The sequence below is a fragment of the Pogona vitticeps genome, chromosome 4, assembly GCF_051106095.1.
Source record: "Pogona vitticeps strain Pit_001003342236 chromosome 4, PviZW2.1, whole genome shotgun sequence".
Taxonomy (NCBI): domain Eukaryota; kingdom Metazoa; phylum Chordata; class Lepidosauria; order Squamata; family Agamidae; genus Pogona; species Pogona vitticeps.
In genome coordinates this window covers 215,632,903-215,651,738 of record NC_135786.1, presented here as the reverse complement: position 1 = coordinate 215,651,738, position 18,836 = coordinate 215,632,903, and the positions used below count along the sequence as shown (strand labels likewise).

At 40.1% G+C, this 18,836-nt stretch overlaps 1 protein-coding gene across 3 annotated transcripts in view; it reads left to right on the top strand.

The window, feature by feature from the left end:
* YWHAZ (tyrosine 3-monooxygenase/tryptophan 5-monooxygenase activation protein zeta) overlaps nucleotides 1-18,636 on the top strand; it is a 31,930-nt gene extending 13,294 nt beyond the window's left edge. For all 3 annotated transcript variants that reach the window (XM_020785286.3, XM_072999197.2, XM_078393625.1), the window contains exons 3-6: nucleotides 5,978-6,101; nucleotides 16,966-17,129; nucleotides 17,218-17,313; nucleotides 17,585-18,636. In XM_020785286.3, the coding sequence (XP_020640945.1) occupies nucleotides 5,978-6,101; nucleotides 16,966-17,129; nucleotides 17,218-17,313; nucleotides 17,585-17,644 (444 nt within the window). In that variant the 3' untranslated portion in view covers nucleotides 17,645-18,636. The remainder of the gene's footprint in view (nucleotides 1-5,977; nucleotides 6,102-16,965; nucleotides 17,130-17,217; nucleotides 17,314-17,584) is intronic.
* Nucleotides 18,637-18,836: the final 200 nt, after the last annotated feature.

Below are 18,836 nucleotides of genomic sequence, written 5' to 3'. Positions count from 1 at the left end.
GTACTGCGGCCAAAACTGTGCTCACGGAGTGGGGTTCAGTCTCAGGTAGCCAGCTCTGGGTTGACTCAGCCTTCTATCCTTCTGAGGTCAGTAAAATGAGTACCCAGCTTGCGGGGGGGGGACAATGTGTAGCCTGCATAATTAGCTTGTAAACCGCCCAGAGAGTGCTTTTCCTCTGCACATTGCTGGACAGTAACTTTGATCATTCCTCTCACCATTGATAAAATCTGAAGGGAGTTACAGACCAACTGCTAGAAAGCTACAAGTTTCCCACCCCTACTGTAATATTTAAAGCCTATAAAACTGTTCTGGTTGAGAGAGGTATTGGTGGCCAGAAGGAAGTTAAACATGCATTCTCATCCTCCGGTAGTCATACCCAGTGACTGATGGTATGCAAATTGGGGATCCTGCCAACTGCTTATCCCTGCTTGGTCACATACCTTTTTGCTCCTTTCTCTTCCATCTGTATTTTGTTTGTTTGTCTCTTCAACGTTTGCTTTTTCTGATACAAACCTCACTGTACTATTCATGTCACCCTGATACTGACCCAGATTCCTTTACTCTGCTGTGCTTAGTTGTTAAAAGACACTAGCTAAAAACCAATAGTAAGTTGCAACTAGAGTTGTATCAGTGGAGATTTAGTGAATCTGTGCCTATGTAATCCCATTGATATAATGGACCTACTCTATTAGTAGCTTACTAGAGTGTAATATAATCAAAAGCAAGATGAATCTTTTGCTTGAACAGTATGTACTTTGTATCAGTCCCAAACCTGAATAAGTGTTGTTGCTTTCTGCCTTGTTAAACATAAGTACAGTGGTGCCCCGCTTGACAATGATAATCCATTCCGTTAAAATAGCTGTTAAGCGATATCGTCATCAAGCGAAAGTAAAAAAAACCATTGGAATGCATTGAAAACTGGTCAGTGCGTCCCAATGGGTGAAATACCTCATCTTAAAGCAAAGATCCTCCATAGGGGAAGCCATTTTCGATCACTGTCTTCCGGAAATAGGTCCAGAAAACAGCAGGCAGCCATTTTGAAACCCCGACAATCAGATACTGAGAAAGCAACAACACTTATTCAGGTTTGGGACTGATACAAAGTTTTTGATCATTGTGAAGTAAAAAATTGGTTGCCGAAGCAGGGACGAATTCAACGTAAAGTGAAAAAAACCCATTGAATTGTCATTTTGCGATCGCAAAAAACTACAGTGGTGCCTCGCTGAAGGACAATAATCTGTTCCAGGAAAATCGCTGTTAAGCGAAAACATTGTAAAGCGAAATTAAAAAGCCCATTGAAACACATTGAAAACCCTTCAATGCGTTCCAATAGGCTGAAAACTCACCGTCCAGCGAAGATCCTCCATATGGTGGCCATTTTTGGTGCCTGTATAGTGAGGAATCTGTTCCTAAGCACAGTGTGGAGCCATTTTAAGCACCCAGCGGCTATTTTGAAAACCCAATGATCAGCTGTTTTTGATCGTCGTAAAGCAAAAACCTGTTCCCAAAGCAGGGAACCGATCATCACTAAACGAAATTGCCCCATTTAAAACATTGTTTTGCGATCACAGTTGTGATCGCAAAAGCATCGTCGTAAAGTGGATTTGTCGTAATGCAGGGCAATCGTTAAATGGGCACGACTGTAATTGTAAAGCGATTTCGTCGTCTAACAGGGTCGTCGTGAAATGGGGCACCACTGTATTTTAAACTTGCTTTATTTGTTTTATTTTACAGTGGTGCCTCGCTTAACGGGCGCTCCGTTTAGCGATGAAATCACTTAGTGACAACTTTTTTGGAGCGTTTTTGTGCTTCATTTAGCGATGGTCTCTATGGGCGATTTTCACTTAGCGATGGTTGGGACCATGTTTCGCATAGCGATTAAAATTTGGGTCCCCTGTTTCGCTTAACGATGGTTTAAACAGCCTCATGTTTGCTGTTTTTAAATGTTTTTCTGTTATTTATAAAGTTAAAGTTTACTGTTTAAAATGTTTGAAATCATAAAGTGCATTTAATAAACCCTTTGTTAACCAAATTTGACTTTGTTCTGACTCTTTTTTATTTTTTGTTGTATTTTTTCCCCATTGAGATGCATTGAATAGGTTTCAATGTATTTCAATTGGGAAACCACGTTTCGCTTAGCGATGTTTCCTATGGCGATTTTCGCTTAAGGACGGTAATTCGTTCCTATTGGAACGGATTATCTGGTTTGCAATGCATTTCAATGGGAAACCGCGTTTCGCTTAGCGATGAAGTTGCTTAGCGATTTTTTCAGAACGAATTAACATCGCTAAGTAAGGCACCACTGTATTTGCTTGTTGAGTGATGGCAGGAGGAGGATAAAAATGTTGTATTTCTCTGTTGGATGCAAAGGAAGGCGTTTTCTCCCAGCCAACTGCTTAGTTTCTGTGGGATGCAGAGAAGGGATTTATTATTTTATTTATTCAGTTTATATGCTGCTTTTCTCTTGGTGAATTTTCTATCCTCTTCCACTGTCCGTTGATTCAATATATATGGAATTCTTGATTGCTCCAAGGGTATCAGGCTAATAGTTCATTACAGGTCTTGTCTCGTGTTCTATTCCATGTTTTAAATCATAGCTTTACTTGGCGAACATCTGTCTGCTTATTTTGGTTCCTGTGTAAGAAGAGTTCAGTACATACTTTCAAAATGGTGCCATGTGTGCTCTGAATTCAGTAGCTGTTCTGATTTTCAAGTGCTTCTTTTAAATTGTTTTATTATTAATTCAGAGTACTTACTGTTTCCTGATGTCACCTGCTCTTCATAAAAATGAAGGACTTACTTTTCTGAACGTAGATGTCACCTTTTTCAGAACTAATCCTGATGTCATCTACTTTTAAACAAAAAGGTTGACCATCTAGTTAGTACTAGAATTATATGTAATATATAGATTTGAATTTGGAATGCTGTGGCTCTCCAGGTGTCATTTATTATTTATTTATTAAAATATTTCTATCCCGTCTTTAACTCTCACAAGCCCTAAGCAGGGTGAGACACAATGGGAATTGCAGTCCAGCAGCTGTGGGGGGGGGGGGTCACATGTCTGCCATCATTGGTGTAGATAATAAAAAAGGAACATGTTCATGCTGACAGATGGCTCTATGTGGCTACAAGCAAATACTACAGCAACTTGGCCAAAATTTGGATTTTTTTAACTATAGGTACCAAATAAGGCTGTGTTCTTTCATATTTTTGACTGCGGTTCCTGGAATTCTGTGAACTGCAGCCACAACCCACATTACCACACATGTAGGTTTTGCCCCCACAGAGAAGGGCTTCAGGATATTTCACTTGCATCATCAGTTTCCCCAGCTTTTACTTCCTATTGTTGATTTGTTGTTTTTTAAAAACTGCCTCAAGCTTCATGGGAGTTGTAGTTCTTTGGGAGGCATCCTCCATAGAGCCTAATAGGCAGTGAGTGGATGACTCCCAGGAAGCACTGCAGTAGCTTCCTTTTTCTTCTACAAATCAGCAACAGGAAGCAAGGGTGGAGAAGCTGATAATGCAGATAAACAACTGTAAGTCCTTCTCTTGATGGATGAAAGCTACACAGGGGCATTGTTATCTTGGATAATTTTGAGAATTGCAGTTAAAAAAAACCCCCAAAAAGTACACCTCTAGTTCCAGATTCTCCTTAAACAGTTCAGTTCAAATAATGAATTTAAACAATGATTAATCTTAATGCAGAAATGCCACCAGTTTTGGATGCTAGAAGCTGGGGAAGTGGAACTAAAACAGCACATTTAAGCTATGAACTTGGCTTGTAACTTGAATAGGATTAGTCTTCCTCAGCTTAAACTGTGGCTAACTCCAGAGTGGAAGGTTGGTGATCATATTAAAAGGATTAGTGTCATATTGAGAAACAGCTTGATAATTGATTCTGAATCCATTAGCTACACTTCTCCCTTTCAGCATCCACTCTACTTAGAGGCCTTCAGATTCTTTGAAACTTTTTTGTTAAAAAAAATCTGATGTACAATCAAATGGTTGATGTGTCTGCCACTGGAATGCATTCTATAAGAACTGCACGTAATTGAAATCATGATTAACAGTTTTCCCTTATAATCATTGTTATTATTATGTGCTGTCAAGTCAGAACCAACTTACAGTGACCCTAATAGGGTTTTCAAGGTAAGTGAGATATTTAAGGAGTGGTTTTACTAGTTCTACTCCCCAAGTGAGTTTCCATAGCTAACTGGGGAGTCAAACCTAGGCCTCCTGACTCTTGATCCATCACCCTATCCACCAGGAACAGAAGTGCCACGGGTGATCCAGTTGCAATTTTCCCAATATTAAAAGCTCCCCATCACCATCCTGAGACTCTAAAAGGCTTCTCCAGGTCAGAAGTGACCTCAGGGAGACTTGGAACCTGAATTGGGGTATAGGGGAATAGGAAGCTTTAAGTTAAAGAGTAACATTGTGGACTGATGACATCATCATCATTTATGTCCACATAGTTAGTGGGCAGGATTTCAGGCACTGAAGGGGCATCAGTTCATAAACCACATCTGTATAATTAATACATTCCATATAATTACTTAACTTTAGCTCCAATGTGTAGAGCAACATGTAAAGTCCCAGTGCCCTTTGGCTTCTTTTGCAGTTAATTATTTTGTTTAGCCCCAAACACAGTAGAGCTTGAATGGGAGATTGAGACTGTGGTCTTCTATCAGTTGAAGAGTCACTGACAAAGAAAATACATATGTACACAACCTTGATGATTCATTTTTGCTCATTGTACACACTTTCAACATTGTTTTTATTTTGCTTTAATTATTATATACTGAAATGTCTGCATGAAGAGGGATAACTATATTGTACAGTAAATTAAAGAGTTCTGATATTAGAATGTATTGTAATTTTGTTGACAAGAAGAAGAGGGAGCCATTGAAACTGCTAAGGAAAAATATAGAAACCATGGTCAGAATTCATTTTGCAGATATGTTTGAATGCTAAGAAACTAACACCACTGAGTGTTCTGCAGAAGATGACCACATCTTTAAAGCACAGATAGGACCAAGTTCTAGCATTCTGATCGTTGTCTGTGTATAACTGTTCGATACTGAAGCAGCAGCATATTATTGGTTTGTTAAGACTGGTATGAGAGTAGCCATGCATTATGGGTGTGGAAGCTGGGCAGTAGAGAAAGCTTGACAGGAAAAAATTCAGTTGTTTTGAAATATGGTGCTGAGGAGAGTTTGCGATACCTTGGACTACTGGAAATACAAACAAATTGTTCCTAGAGCAAATCAATTCTGAATTATCTCTGGAGACAAAAATAATGAAACTGAGGCTCTTGCTTTGGGCACAGCATGAGAAGACAAGATTTTTCCGGAAAGGAAAATAAGATTGAAAGCAGCAGGAAAAGAGGAAGAGCAAATATAAAATGGATTGCCTCTCTGACAGAAGCCACAGGTTTGAGTTTGCGAGTTCTGAGCAGGGCTGTTGAGGACAGGGCATTTTGGAAATCATTCGTAGGGTCTCCATAGGCTGGAGGTGACGTAATGGCACAGAACAACAAGAGTAACTGTCGTCCACCCCCACCCCCCAGTTATGCAAAACGACTTGTTAAACAAGGTATCTTATGTAATATAAGGTATCTGAAAGTAAGAATTGGCCCTGGGTGGCCAAGCAGGAAAACTTTAATTTGCATTGAATCTTTTTATTTAATTGTTGGTCAAGTATGTTTAACATAAGTATGCATGGTCATTTCTGGCAAGTTTTGTAAATTGGTTTGAAGTGTTAGGGGAGTAGATTTTCTCTCTCTCTCTCTCTCTCTCTCTCTCTCTCTCTCTCTCTCTCTCTCTCTCTCTCTCTCTCTCTCTCTCTCTAGTAGATTGGTTTCTGTTAATACCATTAATAAAGAAAATGGTTTTTTGTGTTGAAGGCCACAGGCCAACAAATTCACTATTGTTGTTAATGCCTGAAATGACCGACTGTATTTTCTTCTCAATTGCAGTCTCTGTTGGAAAAGTTCTTGATTCCTAATGCTTCACAAGCAGAAAGCAAAGTTTTCTATTTGAAAATGAAAGGCGACTACTACCGTTACTTGGCTGAGGTCGCTGCTGGTGATGACAAGAAAGGTATGGTATATTGACTTTTTAGCTTCTGTCAAATTTCCAGTGAACATGTGAGGTTTCCAGTATCTTAAGACCTGTAAAGAAAATATATTTCACATTAGTCGAGTATTTGTTTTAAGTCACTGATCTGAAGGATGTTATTGTCAAATTCAGATAATTAATAAACCTAATGGGCTGTTAGACATTACCTTTGGTATCTGGACTCAATGGCCCATAGTGTCCCTTCCAGCTGTGCAGTTCGACGATTGTTGTTACCAAACTGTAATTTGTGGGCAGCAGGCCTCCAAATACAATGTATATGTAACTTTTCTATTATCATCTGTATGATATAATGACTGAATCCTGTAGTAAGGGCTCAGTCAGATGGGCATTTGTCCCACTGCTTGGTGCAGTGTGGGGGCGAGTTGGTTCACCTATTTTTCTGGTAATCAGATGACCCGATCACTAAAGTGGGCTAGTCCATCCCCAGAGTGCTCCTACTCACACCTTTTTGAGTCTCTGTCAGCGGCTTTGACTTTTTTGGAGCAGGTAGGTGTCCTGTAGTTTTGTCTTTTCCCAGCATGTGCACTCACTTGGAATGGACCAAAATTGAGCCTTAAAGCTGTGAAAGCTGTCAATTTCTGGTGTCTTAAAGTGGCTTAGTAAGTGAGCAACTTCAGGATATCAGCAAATTGAATACTTCCCCTGCTCCTCTGCAGAGGACAAGGTAGTTTATTTATTTTGCTTGTGTTGGACCATTGCTGATGTGATGAATCACTTAAATTAGATTTGTTTGCTTGCTTGTTTTGCCTTTGTGTAACATGCCAATTGAAACCATGGTTATCAACAGTCTTGATTGGCATTGCACATAAGGCACTTTTAAAAAAAAGTAATTCAGCATACAGTGGACCCTCGACTTGCAGACGGCTCGACTTACAGACTTTTCGAGTTACAGACTTCTCTGGCTGCAAAATTTAGATTCGACTTGCAGCCGGAGAATCGACTTACAGACCAGAAAAACCCAAAATGGAACAAAAATAGAATAAAAACCGCTGGTTATGGGATTAATTGGTTTTCAATGCATTGTAGGTCAATGGAGATTCGACCTACAGACTTTTCGACTTGCAGCCACCATTCCAATACGGATTAATTCCGTAAGTAGAGGCTCCACTGTATCAGCAATGGTGTAGCACAGGGGAAAATCACTTTCCTTGCCCCTATGCAGAGGAAGTGTTCAATTTTCCAGTATCCTGAAGTGTCTCGTTTGTTAATCCACTTTATGATACTGGAAATAGGTAGCTTAAAGTTGGTATGCCATTTGGGTGGGAGGATCACATCAAATGGTATATCACTCCTCCCTGCAACTTCAAGTGACCTATATAGACCACACCAAAAGGGCCAATGTAGTTGCACCTTTAGTCACAACTAGAGTAGACCCATTGAATTAATGGAATTGACTCACCAAATTCCCACTGATTAAGTGGCACTACTTCATTTGCAACTGGATTTTAGCCATTGTTGGAGAGACTTCCTACTGAAAAAGAACTTTGTATCCTCTATATCCCCATTTTCGTTCTGTATGACAACAAGTATTGCTTAGGCATTAAGAAAAGTTGAGTAAGAAAGTATAAAGCAGAATTGAGTCCCTTAATGCCAGTGCAAAAGGACTCTGTTATTAAAGCATAATGTGTCCTAATTTAATAAAAATGCTAACTGCCAATCTCAAATTGACGAACCTTTTAATATGTCTTCATGGGAATGTTGCAGTGAGGTCAGGGTTGGGAGTTGGGTGGAATAATGGAGGGATGCAGAGTGCCACAGAGTCAGTTCAGCAACACCAGCACAAATAGGCAGATGAGATGGAGATGGGAGAAACACGTGAGCTCATGATTCTCTTTGCAAACACATTGTTTTTCTGTTTATAGAACTGGGGAATTCAGCTGAATAACAAAGTCCTGCTTGTGAGAGGTTGTGTCTTCCTAGTGATCACTAACCTACTTTCCATTCCCAAGTAGGATGCTTTGTGTTTTGAATCCAAGTTTGGTCTAGTTTGACTGTGAGTTAAGATTCATAGTGGATGTATTATTTTTAGTACCCTGGGGGAGATAATATGTAACCGTTCTGATAGATGAGTATACAGCTAGCCTTTCTCCTTCTCTGGCTACTGCTTTGTGCAAAAATCCATGTTTCTGGAGAGTATCCATATGAGATCCATTCTCTCTAAACATGAGAATGAAGAGGTGTAGCCCTGTTATGCCTCTTCCCTTGCTTGGATTGATAGACATCTGGTGACCATTGAATGATGATACGATCTTATTTTTTTAGGTGAGTAGGTGAGAAAAACAGGCAGATACCCTGAAATAGGTGTCTACTCTGTTTCTTGCAGGAGAGTGTTGATTTAACAGCTGTCTTTACTGTCAAAATTTTTACTGGCAGGATTGTGGGGTCTTGGCTGTGGTATGTGACATGTTCACAAATGTCCCTCATACTTCACTCTCCCTTTCACAGCCATATATACAGCCTTTCACAGCCATATAGTAGCTATACTTTGAAGATTAGGAGGTAGGATGTCAAATGAGGAGAACTGGCATAAACAAATTCAGATCAGTTCCATGCTTCAGTTGGCATAGCTCAATGAACTGCAGCAAAAAATATCAGAGTTTGAATTTTGTATCTTATAAGCCCACTGTGCTCATTAATCATTTTATCTTCAAAGAGTGCTGTTTCTGATCATAACAAGCTGAAGTCCTGTTACTTTTGACTCTTAAACTCTGCTTTACAAGCATCATGGTTTCTCCACTACTCTTAATTCATTTTACCCAGTGGGGAAACATAAGACACAGAATTAAAAATTACCTAAGCAGTGTATTGTATAGGATACCAGCAGTTAGCCATTACTGTTAGAAATAACTTCACTTCTTATGCTCCCAATTTTAAATTGTCCACTTTGCAAAAAAAAATTAGAGTTGGAATGTTCATTTTAAAGTGTATGCATTTGGATATTTCTGTAGATAATAGAAATATAGGGTTTAGACATGCAGTCCCTGTAGTATAGCACTTATGAAAATAATTCAATTCAACCTGGGCCAGTTCAAAGGCCATTAGAGACAACTTCAGTCTCAAACCAAAGCTGAAATTTGGAAATCCAAATTACAGTTTGGACATCTGTTGACTATCACTGGAAATCAGGGTTTTCGTTTTGTCTGAATTGGATGAAATTTTCTGGCACCATAGCCCTTACGTTTTCCAAATAATATTCAAATAGGCATTTGAGATTTTATGATACATATATTTAAAGCTTGGCCATTTCCTAAAACAAAATAACTAATATCTTTCCCCCTTTCTTTGGTAGAATATATATAACACGTGTGCCTGTTAATTTTATCCAATTCAGACAAAAGGAATTATACATGAATATATCAAAATTATATCAAATAATTAAAAAAAGGAAACTAGTGAATATATAAATATATATTAAATGTAAAATTGCCTCTTCTGATGGAATCATTGCTGACAATTGAATTTTATTTTATTTGTACCAGGTGCAAAGGTGATGTGATGGGTTACTTCTGCTCTAGTTCAAGGTGTAGAGCTGGAAGGAACCTGAGGAAATAGATAAAGGCAAGCTATAAAGCAGTAATAGCAGAGAGATGAACAGTATAATGTGCAGCGCCTACATAACTGGCCAGCAGGCTGCCACATGCTAGAAGCAGGCAGAGACAGAGGCAGGTGGGTAGTCAATCAGAGTTGTGTCATCCTGACAGGACAGCCTCCATAGGGTGAATTGTAGTCCCATGTTTGGGCAAGAAAGGGAAACTGCTGAGATCACCAGCATCTTGCGTCAGGAAGATATTCAGGTGGACAAATGGCAGGTGCTTGTGGCTGGCAAGCAAATGATAGGCAAATAGCTAAGTGCAGTTCAGCAATACTCTTGCCAGGCAAATACCAATCTGATGGCAAATGAAAGCCCCCTGAATGTGCTAAGAGTTCTAGATAGTGTTTTGTGCACGAACAGAGCAGCTAAGCTGAGCAATACAGAAGCAGGGCAGAGATAGAAGCTGACAGCAAGAAGCTAGTACAGTGGTGCCCCACATTACGACAATCCATGCCGGGAAAATCGCTGTTTAGCAAAATCGTCGTCATGTGAAAACCCTTTCCCCATTGGAATGCATTGAAACCCGGCTTAATGCGTTCCAATGGGGAAAATACCTCGTCGTCCAGTGAAGATCGCCCATAGGGGAGCCATTTTGTGAGCGCCAAATCAGCTGTAAAAATGGCTACCCTGCGAAGCATGGGTCCAGAAAACACAGGGCAGCCATTTTGCAAAGCCGAAAAAATCGTCGTCTTGCAAACAAACGGTTCGCGAAGCACGGACCTAATCGTTGTTAAGTGAAAATCGTCCATAGGAATGACTGTTCTGCAAATCACTATAGTGATCGCAAAAAGTCATCATCATGCGGATTCGTCGTTTAGCGACAGGAGAATAAAATAATCCCTTTAAAATCCTCTTGGTCAATCAGTCATTTAAAGAAAAGCCTGCATGAAGAGAAAGATTTTTGCTTTTGGAAGGATAGTAAAGCAAAGCTGGGGCCAGTCTGGCTTACTGTGGGAAGGAGTTCCAGGGTCTGGGAGCAGCAACAGAGAAGGCCCCCTCCCGTTGCCCTACTCGATACACCGGTGAGGGTGATGAGACCAAGAGAAAGGCGCCTCCTAATGATTTTAATACCTGGGTAGACTCATAAAGAGAGAGAGAGACTTTTTTTATTTCTTTTTAAATATCTTGGACCTAAGTCATTTGGGCTTTATAGGTTAAAAGATATGTGCACATAAGAAGCAGTAACTCATTACACAATTTGAACAATTGGAAGGGAAAGGAATATAGATATTTAGAAGGGAAAATCTGTGGCATAATTTTAATAAGTATCTGAAAATAACATATGCAGAAATGCTCCTCTTCCATCAAAGGAACTGAAGGCCAAGGAGCAAGAAGTTAATTCAACATGAAATAGCCCTAGCTCCATATTTTATGCTTTAGGAAAAGACAAAATTAAAAGCTTAAGAAGTAGCAGATTTGTACACTATAGGAAGACACTGGGACAAAGTTTGATTTGGGAGAGGGAAGAAAAGATGCAAACAAAAAGTGTAGAGAAACATAAGGGAAAATACTGGCTTTTTAGTATTTGGTTTTGTGGAGGATGACAAAAATGGAATAAGGAATTGTGAAAACAAAAAATGTTAATTTACAGAAGATTCATACAAATGATAGTCAAGCACCAGATTACACTTTTTCTTCTTAACCATACTAAAAAGTACAGTTTATAATGGCGTCAGAATCCCTCTCTCAGAGCACAGTGATTAGTGAAATACTGTATGCCCTATGATTAGAAAGTTGGCCTGTCATTCACATTAGAGTCCTACAGTTTTTTCACAGATGCAAAATGATACAGTTGTACATGGCAATCTGGAGGCGAGGCATTTCTGAAGCACAAAAAACTAAAGAAATTTAATGCAGCATGGCTCTCAGTTCTTCTCAGTAAGGTTTATAGGGGCCTAGCTCAATTCATAATTTGTTCAAATCATAGGTAGCTTTGTCCTTCAATTAGAATTTCTTTTATTTGCTAGGAGCAATTGAAGTATGCTCTCAACTGAGAAATAAAAACATTTTCAATAGATACTGAGATTTTGTTCAAAATGTTTTATATTTTCATAGACACCATAACACTGGCACATTGTTTTGTGATATAAATAAGTCAAAATCAGACTGGCAACTTCCTTGGGTCTAGGAGCTAGTATTGTCTTTATATCCATTATAGCAGAGGTTCCCAATCCCGGTCCACAGCCCAGTACCAGGCCATGGCCTTGGCAGGATTGGGCCGCAGAGACAGATCGCCCGCACACACGGCCCACCCACCTGCATGCACAGGTGCCCTGCCCATCCCAGCACGCACCCCGCCATCTGCACATGTATGAGCACACCCCACCCACCCACAAGCATGCCCCATTCACAGGCCCATGCACGCAAACACAGCCTACCGACCCGCAAGCGGGGGGTGCCCCCCCACCGATCTGTGGTTTAGAAAAGGTTGGGGACCACTGCATTATGGCATTGGTTCCCAAACTTGGCTCCCAAGGAGTCCTTGGACTACAACTTGCAGAAATCCTGGCCAGCACAGCAAGTGGTGAAGGCTTCTGGGAGATTTCATTCAAGAAGAGCTGGGGACCCAAGGTTAGGAACCATTGCATTAGGGATTTTACCCTTACTGCTGAAATTGTGGGGGTAGGGGTGGAGCAGAAGGTTAAAGCAGGAAGGGGCAAAGTGCAGCCTGCAGACTGCATGAGCTTCCCAAATAGTGTCAGAGCATCCCTCCAAGCCTTCCTCCAGAACTCTTACCCCCAATATGTGGCCCTTGGGGAAAAAAACTGTGAAATTGCTGAAAGAAGAAATTATAAGCAAATACCGTATTTTTCGCTCCATAAGATGCACTTCCCCCCCCCAAATAGAGGGGGAGAAAGTATGTGCGTCTTATGGAGTAAATACAGTAAAAAAAGGGTTCAGCCACCACCACCCAGAAGCCTCCCACTGCCATGCTGGGAGGCCTCTGAACTGGCACTAGAGACTGCTTGCTGTTTGGACCTCACCATTCTGCACTGCTAGCTTTCCAGGATCTGCTCCCTGCAGCCCACCTGGAAAACCAGCAAGGCCAACAGGCCTATGGCAGCAGGCAGTGAAAGCAGCCAAGGACCAAAGGGGAAAGGGTGACTCTAGAAAGACCAGGGGAAACCATAAACACAGTCCCCCACTTAGGCAGTTGATTTTCCCGCATTTGGGGAAATCACAGGGGTCAGCACATCCAAAGTGCAATATATGAGCCTTACCCTGGGAAAACCACTTTTACAATACAGTGCAGTGGGGTCTTGACTTAAGAACGGCTTGAGTTAAGAACATTTTGACTTAAGAACCGCTCTCATAGGAAAATATTGACTTGACTTAAGTACTTAGATTTGAGTTAAGAACTGAAAAAAACACGTGGGAGGCAGGGAAAGTGCAAAATGTGAACTTTCAGTTAACTGTTGGCCAGTGAAAAGGGTGCCTGTCTGCTTCCTCACTCCTCCCAGCGTTTAGAGAGTGGATTGGGAGACAGTCTTCAGACTGCCTGGTACTGTCCTGCCTGGACTGTATTTTCCCTGCCTTCCCTGAACTTTTCTTGACCTAAAAAAAAGAAGCAAAATATCCCCCTCTAGTGGTCGAAGGCGGAATAGCAGCTTCCCATTAGTTTCTATGGACGGAAAAGAGCAGATACAGATCAAATGGTTTTCAATGCATTCCTATGGGAAATGCAGATTTGACCTGAGAACTTTTTGACTTGAGAACCGCCTTCCAATACGGATTAAGTTCTCAAGTCAAGACCCCACTGTAATGGTATCTCCCCTGCCAGGTATGAGCTAGAATGGCCCCTGAAAATTCTTCCCCTTTCTGTGCCCTATCCCTCAAAGGCATGGTGACACCCCAGCTGCACCTCCTGATCAGAGCAGGGCTGCACAGCTCCAGTCCTGAAAGAGGCCAAGAGACCTACTCAGTGTTTTGGGGTACCCCATAGGAACCCCATCAGGGGCTGGAATGTTCCTTCCACAATCCTCCAGTGCACAGATATTAGCATACCTAATATGCAGGGAGGGCAGGGAAAGTGGGGAAATTCAAACTTTCAGTTAGTTAAGAGGCTGCTTGTCTGCTTCCTTGCTAGTACAAGCAGTTAGAGAGCTGGGAGAGAGACCTGAGACTGCCTGGTATTGTCATTTTAAAATGTAAAATTTAGTTTAAAAGCTACTTGTTTTGGGTTAAACCGTGCTTGGGTGAAAAGGTGCTCCGTTTGAGTTGAAACCTGCTTGTTTAGAAACGTTCATGCTTGCCTTAAAAATCTGCTTGTTTTTCTTTAAAAGCTGCTTGTTTTGGGTTAAACTGTGCTTGGGTGAAAAGGTGCTCCGTTTGAGTTGAAACCTGCTTGCCTGGGAAGCGTTTCAGACCAGCGCCGATCAGCTGTTAATGGGGAGAGGGGAGGGGGCAGGATAGGAGAGGAGCACAAAATGGCTGCCGGCTGCCTTTTAGCTGTTTGAGGCTTTTTTTGACTGTTCTGGGGTCTACCAAGGCACTGTGAAGAGCCGGGCTCAGTCTACAGTACCTGGTAAGTGACTTTCTTTTAGTTTTTTAAAAGTTTCTGATCTTTTTTTCCCATAAGAATGCATTAATTAATTTTCAATGCATTCTTATGAGAAATTTGGATTCGACTTGCAAACTTTTCAACTAGTTCTGGGCATCTAATAGAGAATGTATTTCCAAAGGGTGTTGCAGCAAGGAAACTACTTTGCCTCGTGACTTCTACCTGGATTACAGTACCTGCTTCCTGATTTCAGCTACTATAGTTTGTATTCAGTTTTTTTGGCTCCTCAAGAACATTGTTCATGGCTGTTGTGCCTTGCATGCTATAAATGTTCAATTATGTCAGAAACCCGAGATTTGGTCTTATGCTGAGCATGTGCTACTGCTGGTGAATGGGTTAAGCTTTGTGTTGCTGTTCTTTTGCATAACCTAAAGTAAATAAGGAAAACCAGCTGTTAAATAGTTTAATTCCACTATTTATCCTCCACACAACTAAAAGGGACCTCTCAATGCAGTGTCAAATCAGACAAACCATTTCTAACTTAATATAGGCTTGAGCTGTAGGTGGGCAGAGTTGCACAACAATCTCATCTGTTATTGAGACATTTCTATAAGCATGGGGAGGAGGTGGATGAAAGAAAATGTAAATTATAGGTAGCATGGTATAGGTCTTATCACTGGCTGATAATGGTCTATATGTACTTGAATTAAATTTATGGTACACAAATTTATGGTACATAAACTAGAGTACACAAAGCTTTAAGTCTCTCCATTTGTTAATGACAGTGGTAATGGTTCTTAATGCCACTGTTGACTGCTGTTCACTTTACATGGTTCAAATGTTATTCTGTTATAGTTTATTAAATATTTTATTACACTATTTAGTTCAGAATATATTTTCCTTGTTTTCCTCCTCTAAAAATTATGTGCGTCTTAAGGTCCGGTGCATCTTATGGATCAAAAATACGGTAATACCCCCAGTCATGCAGCCTGGAAGGCCAGTTTGCATTTTGAGGGCCAAAAATGGAGCAATGATTTGGGGGCAGGTGTGTGCAGCCCTGCCCAAGGGTCCAGGGGAATTTGAACATATGCTCCAGAACCTTGAAAATTGCTTTTCCCCCTCCCCCGATGCAAAATAATGCTTCCCTTAAGTGAGTGGTTTTTGTGATTGTGATTGCTGTCAAAAATTGAGCACCATAGTTTTTAGAGATGCTTTGGTGGAGCCTGGGTAGCAGAATGCATGTGGCTGCATGATCATCGCCACTTCAGTTGGTCAGCCTGAGCTTGGAGAGAGTGCTGTCAGAAGGGATAGTCACAGGAAAGTGTTATCTGGAAGTTGCCCCCATGTGAATGGGAAACAGTATATCTGTTCAGAATGCTAACCTTAGTATTTTAATTCTGTGTGATGTTGATGAGTAGCAGATCAAGTCCATTGGCCAGTATAGGTAGTTCTTTCCAGCATACATCTTCTGTCATGCTTTGGCTGGCTGAAGGCTATTATGCATTCTGCAGTATGCTTAAGAAGTACTCTTCTGTTTAAAAAACTATTCTTCATTATTTTTCTTTCCATTGTGTTATCCTTTCAAGCATTTATTACCAACTGCCTGTACTTCCGTTCCCACGTGGGCAAGATGCCCTTTTATTGACAAGTTCATGTTCCGATCCCTCACTAAACTTGCTGCAGGTTTCTTGAGCATACTCATTTTATCAGTCATTTGAACTGGGCATTTCTCTTTGTTGACTGGACAGTTGGCAGCAAGGGAGCAGTAGTAATACTTGTGGCTTGGATGTCTCTGCTTGTTAATGAATTACAGTGCAATGTTTCACTCGTTTGTAGCAGTGTGGTTATCATTCAGGTTGTGTACAATGATGCTCATGTATCTTATTTACCCTTTACAAGTTGAGTGTGTTTTCAGAGTTGAATGTTGAATTTATAGTACCATTATATTTCATTAATTAAAAATGTCTAATTAATAGTAGGATATGACTCTGTCTTTAAGTGCATTTTTTAAAATGCATGTCACTTGAGAAGCAATGTTGTGAAGGCCAAGGCTTGTTGCGTTCACAGAATGTGAGAGGTCTTATTACTTCCTAGAAGATGTGAAGAATAGCGCCTCCAGTAGGCTGCCATTCTTCAGTTCACTCTCCAGCTTTGTTAGCTCAGTGGTTCCCAGCCTTGGGTCCCAAGATGTTCTGGGAGTACAACTCCCAGAAATCTTGGCCAGCACATTTAGTGAAGGCTTCTAGCAGTTTTTGTCCAAAAACATATGGGGATCAAAGGTTGGGATCCACTGTTCTAGCTGATGTTCTTCTGATAGTTGTGGAATCAGTACCTCTTTCAAGAACGGTCATAAGAATTCAGCAGAATTGTCAAACCTGGCTAACTCAGATACATCTCTTTTGTCCTGTGTATAGGATTTGAACCTGAAATTGTATGTAACATCCAATAAATAAATTTTATTTAGTGTATTTAAAATGAAAATGCCTGAAAGGACCTGAAATTAGCTTGAGTTAATTTCCATGTCAGTGTTATTTTAATTCAGTGTCCCTTTGCCTGGGTTGAGTATTTTTTTTACTACACTACATATTTTTCTGTTCATTGCTGTACTTGTGTTTAATATTGTTTATAGATTCTGAGTTCCCACCTTGCATATTAAGGATTCTATGCTACGCTTGTTTTTAGCATAACTATAGGGCACAAATACTAACTGTGGTTTTTCTTTGATTTTTAAGGGATAGTGGAGCAATCACAACAGGCATATCAGGAAGCTTTTGAAATCAGCAAAAAAGAGATGCAGCCAACACATCCCATCAGATTAGGACTGGCTCTAAACTTCTCCGTGTTCTATTATGAGATCCTGAATTCTCCGGAGAAGGCCTGTTCCCTTGCAAAGACTGTGAGTTAATAATCTGATTATTACACTGTATATAGCATTTCCATCTGATTCTACCTGTACAAAAAATGTTTTCTCCTCTTAACCATAGGCTTTTGATGAAGCCATTGCTGAACTTGATACATTAAGCGAAGAATCATACAAAGACAGCACACTAATAATGCAGTTACTGAGAGACAATTTGACAGTAAGTATTTGTATCACTCTTGGTAAGCAGTTATTTCAAACCACACTTTAATGCTTAGTTCCAGACATTCTCAGGTTAAAGAAAATAGTTTTTGAAATTTAATTGTGGAATGAATTATATACTGTGCATTAGTTTCTCTCATTTATGTAGCTCTTGAAATGTGGTTTATCGTAGGGGGGATGTTATTCTGGTCCGTACTTGTTCATACATATTGCATCCAACTAAAATTTTATTCAGTGACACGTAACTGTATTATTATTTTTTTAAACAGTTGTGGACATCGGATACCCAGGGAGATGAAGCTGAAGCAGGAGAAGGAGGGGAGAATTAACCAGCCTTCCAATTTTTGTCTGCCTCATTCTAAAATTTACACAGTAGACCATTTGTCATCCATGCTGTCCCACAAATAGTTTTTGTTTACGATTTATGACAGGTTTATGTTACTTCTATTTGGATTTCTATATTTCCCATGTGGTTTTATGTTTAATATTAGGGGAATAGAGCCAGTTAACATTTGGGGAATTTTTGTTCATCCAAGGTGGCCAATATAGGGATGTGGAATTTTTATAAAAGTTTTACATGTTTGGCATAGTACTCTTGGTACTTGTGGCTTCCCACAAAAGCCAATGTTAAACAGCTTCCTATGTTGAACAAAGAAAAACTGCTTGCATATTGGTCCGTCACATTGGTTTAAAAAAGGGATGATTGGTTGCAACCACACAGGTGTAGTGATTGTGGGTACTTCAAAGATGGAACACACAACAATGGGAAATTAGTGTCCCATGGATATTACATGTCAATCATGTGAATCTGTGGAATCTACAGTCCAAGTATACATCTTTGATTGCAGCTGGAAAGTGTTCCTTAAGGTGGTTTGCTAACCCAATGAACTTTCTCTAGGAAAGGGCAGAAACGGTTCACATTCCATTACTTGTAAAGTTACCTGCTGTTGCTTTCATTATTTTTGCTACACAATTTATTTGTATTTAAATGGTTTAGGCAACCTAAGAACAAATGTACAAGTAAAGATGCAGTAAAAATGAAATGCTTGATATCCATAATTACACTGTATATCGAGCACAGCAGTAAAACAAACCCATGTATTTAACTTTTTTAGGGTTTTGCTTTTGTGATTTTTTTTTTGATACTTTGCCTAACATGCATGTGCTGTAAAAATAGTTAACAGGGAAATAACTTGAGATGATGGCTAGCTTTGTTTAATGTCTCCTGAAAATTTTCATGAACAATCTAAGCATAACTGTTAAGAACATGTGTATTAAGTTGATGTAAGTGGAATAAAAGTTTTATGAATGGACTTTTCAACTACCTTCTCTGTAGCTTTCCTGTACATTTTTACTCCTTTTCAGGATGTCTATTTTAGAGTCTTGCAGAGGCTTGGCTTGTCCTTCTGATATAACTTCTAATGGGTTAGATCCAATGTTTGACCTAGGTCAGCTTCATTGAAATTGGTGAAACTTGAAAGTTAATTGTAAGTAATAAGTCCATTTCATTTCAGTATGTCT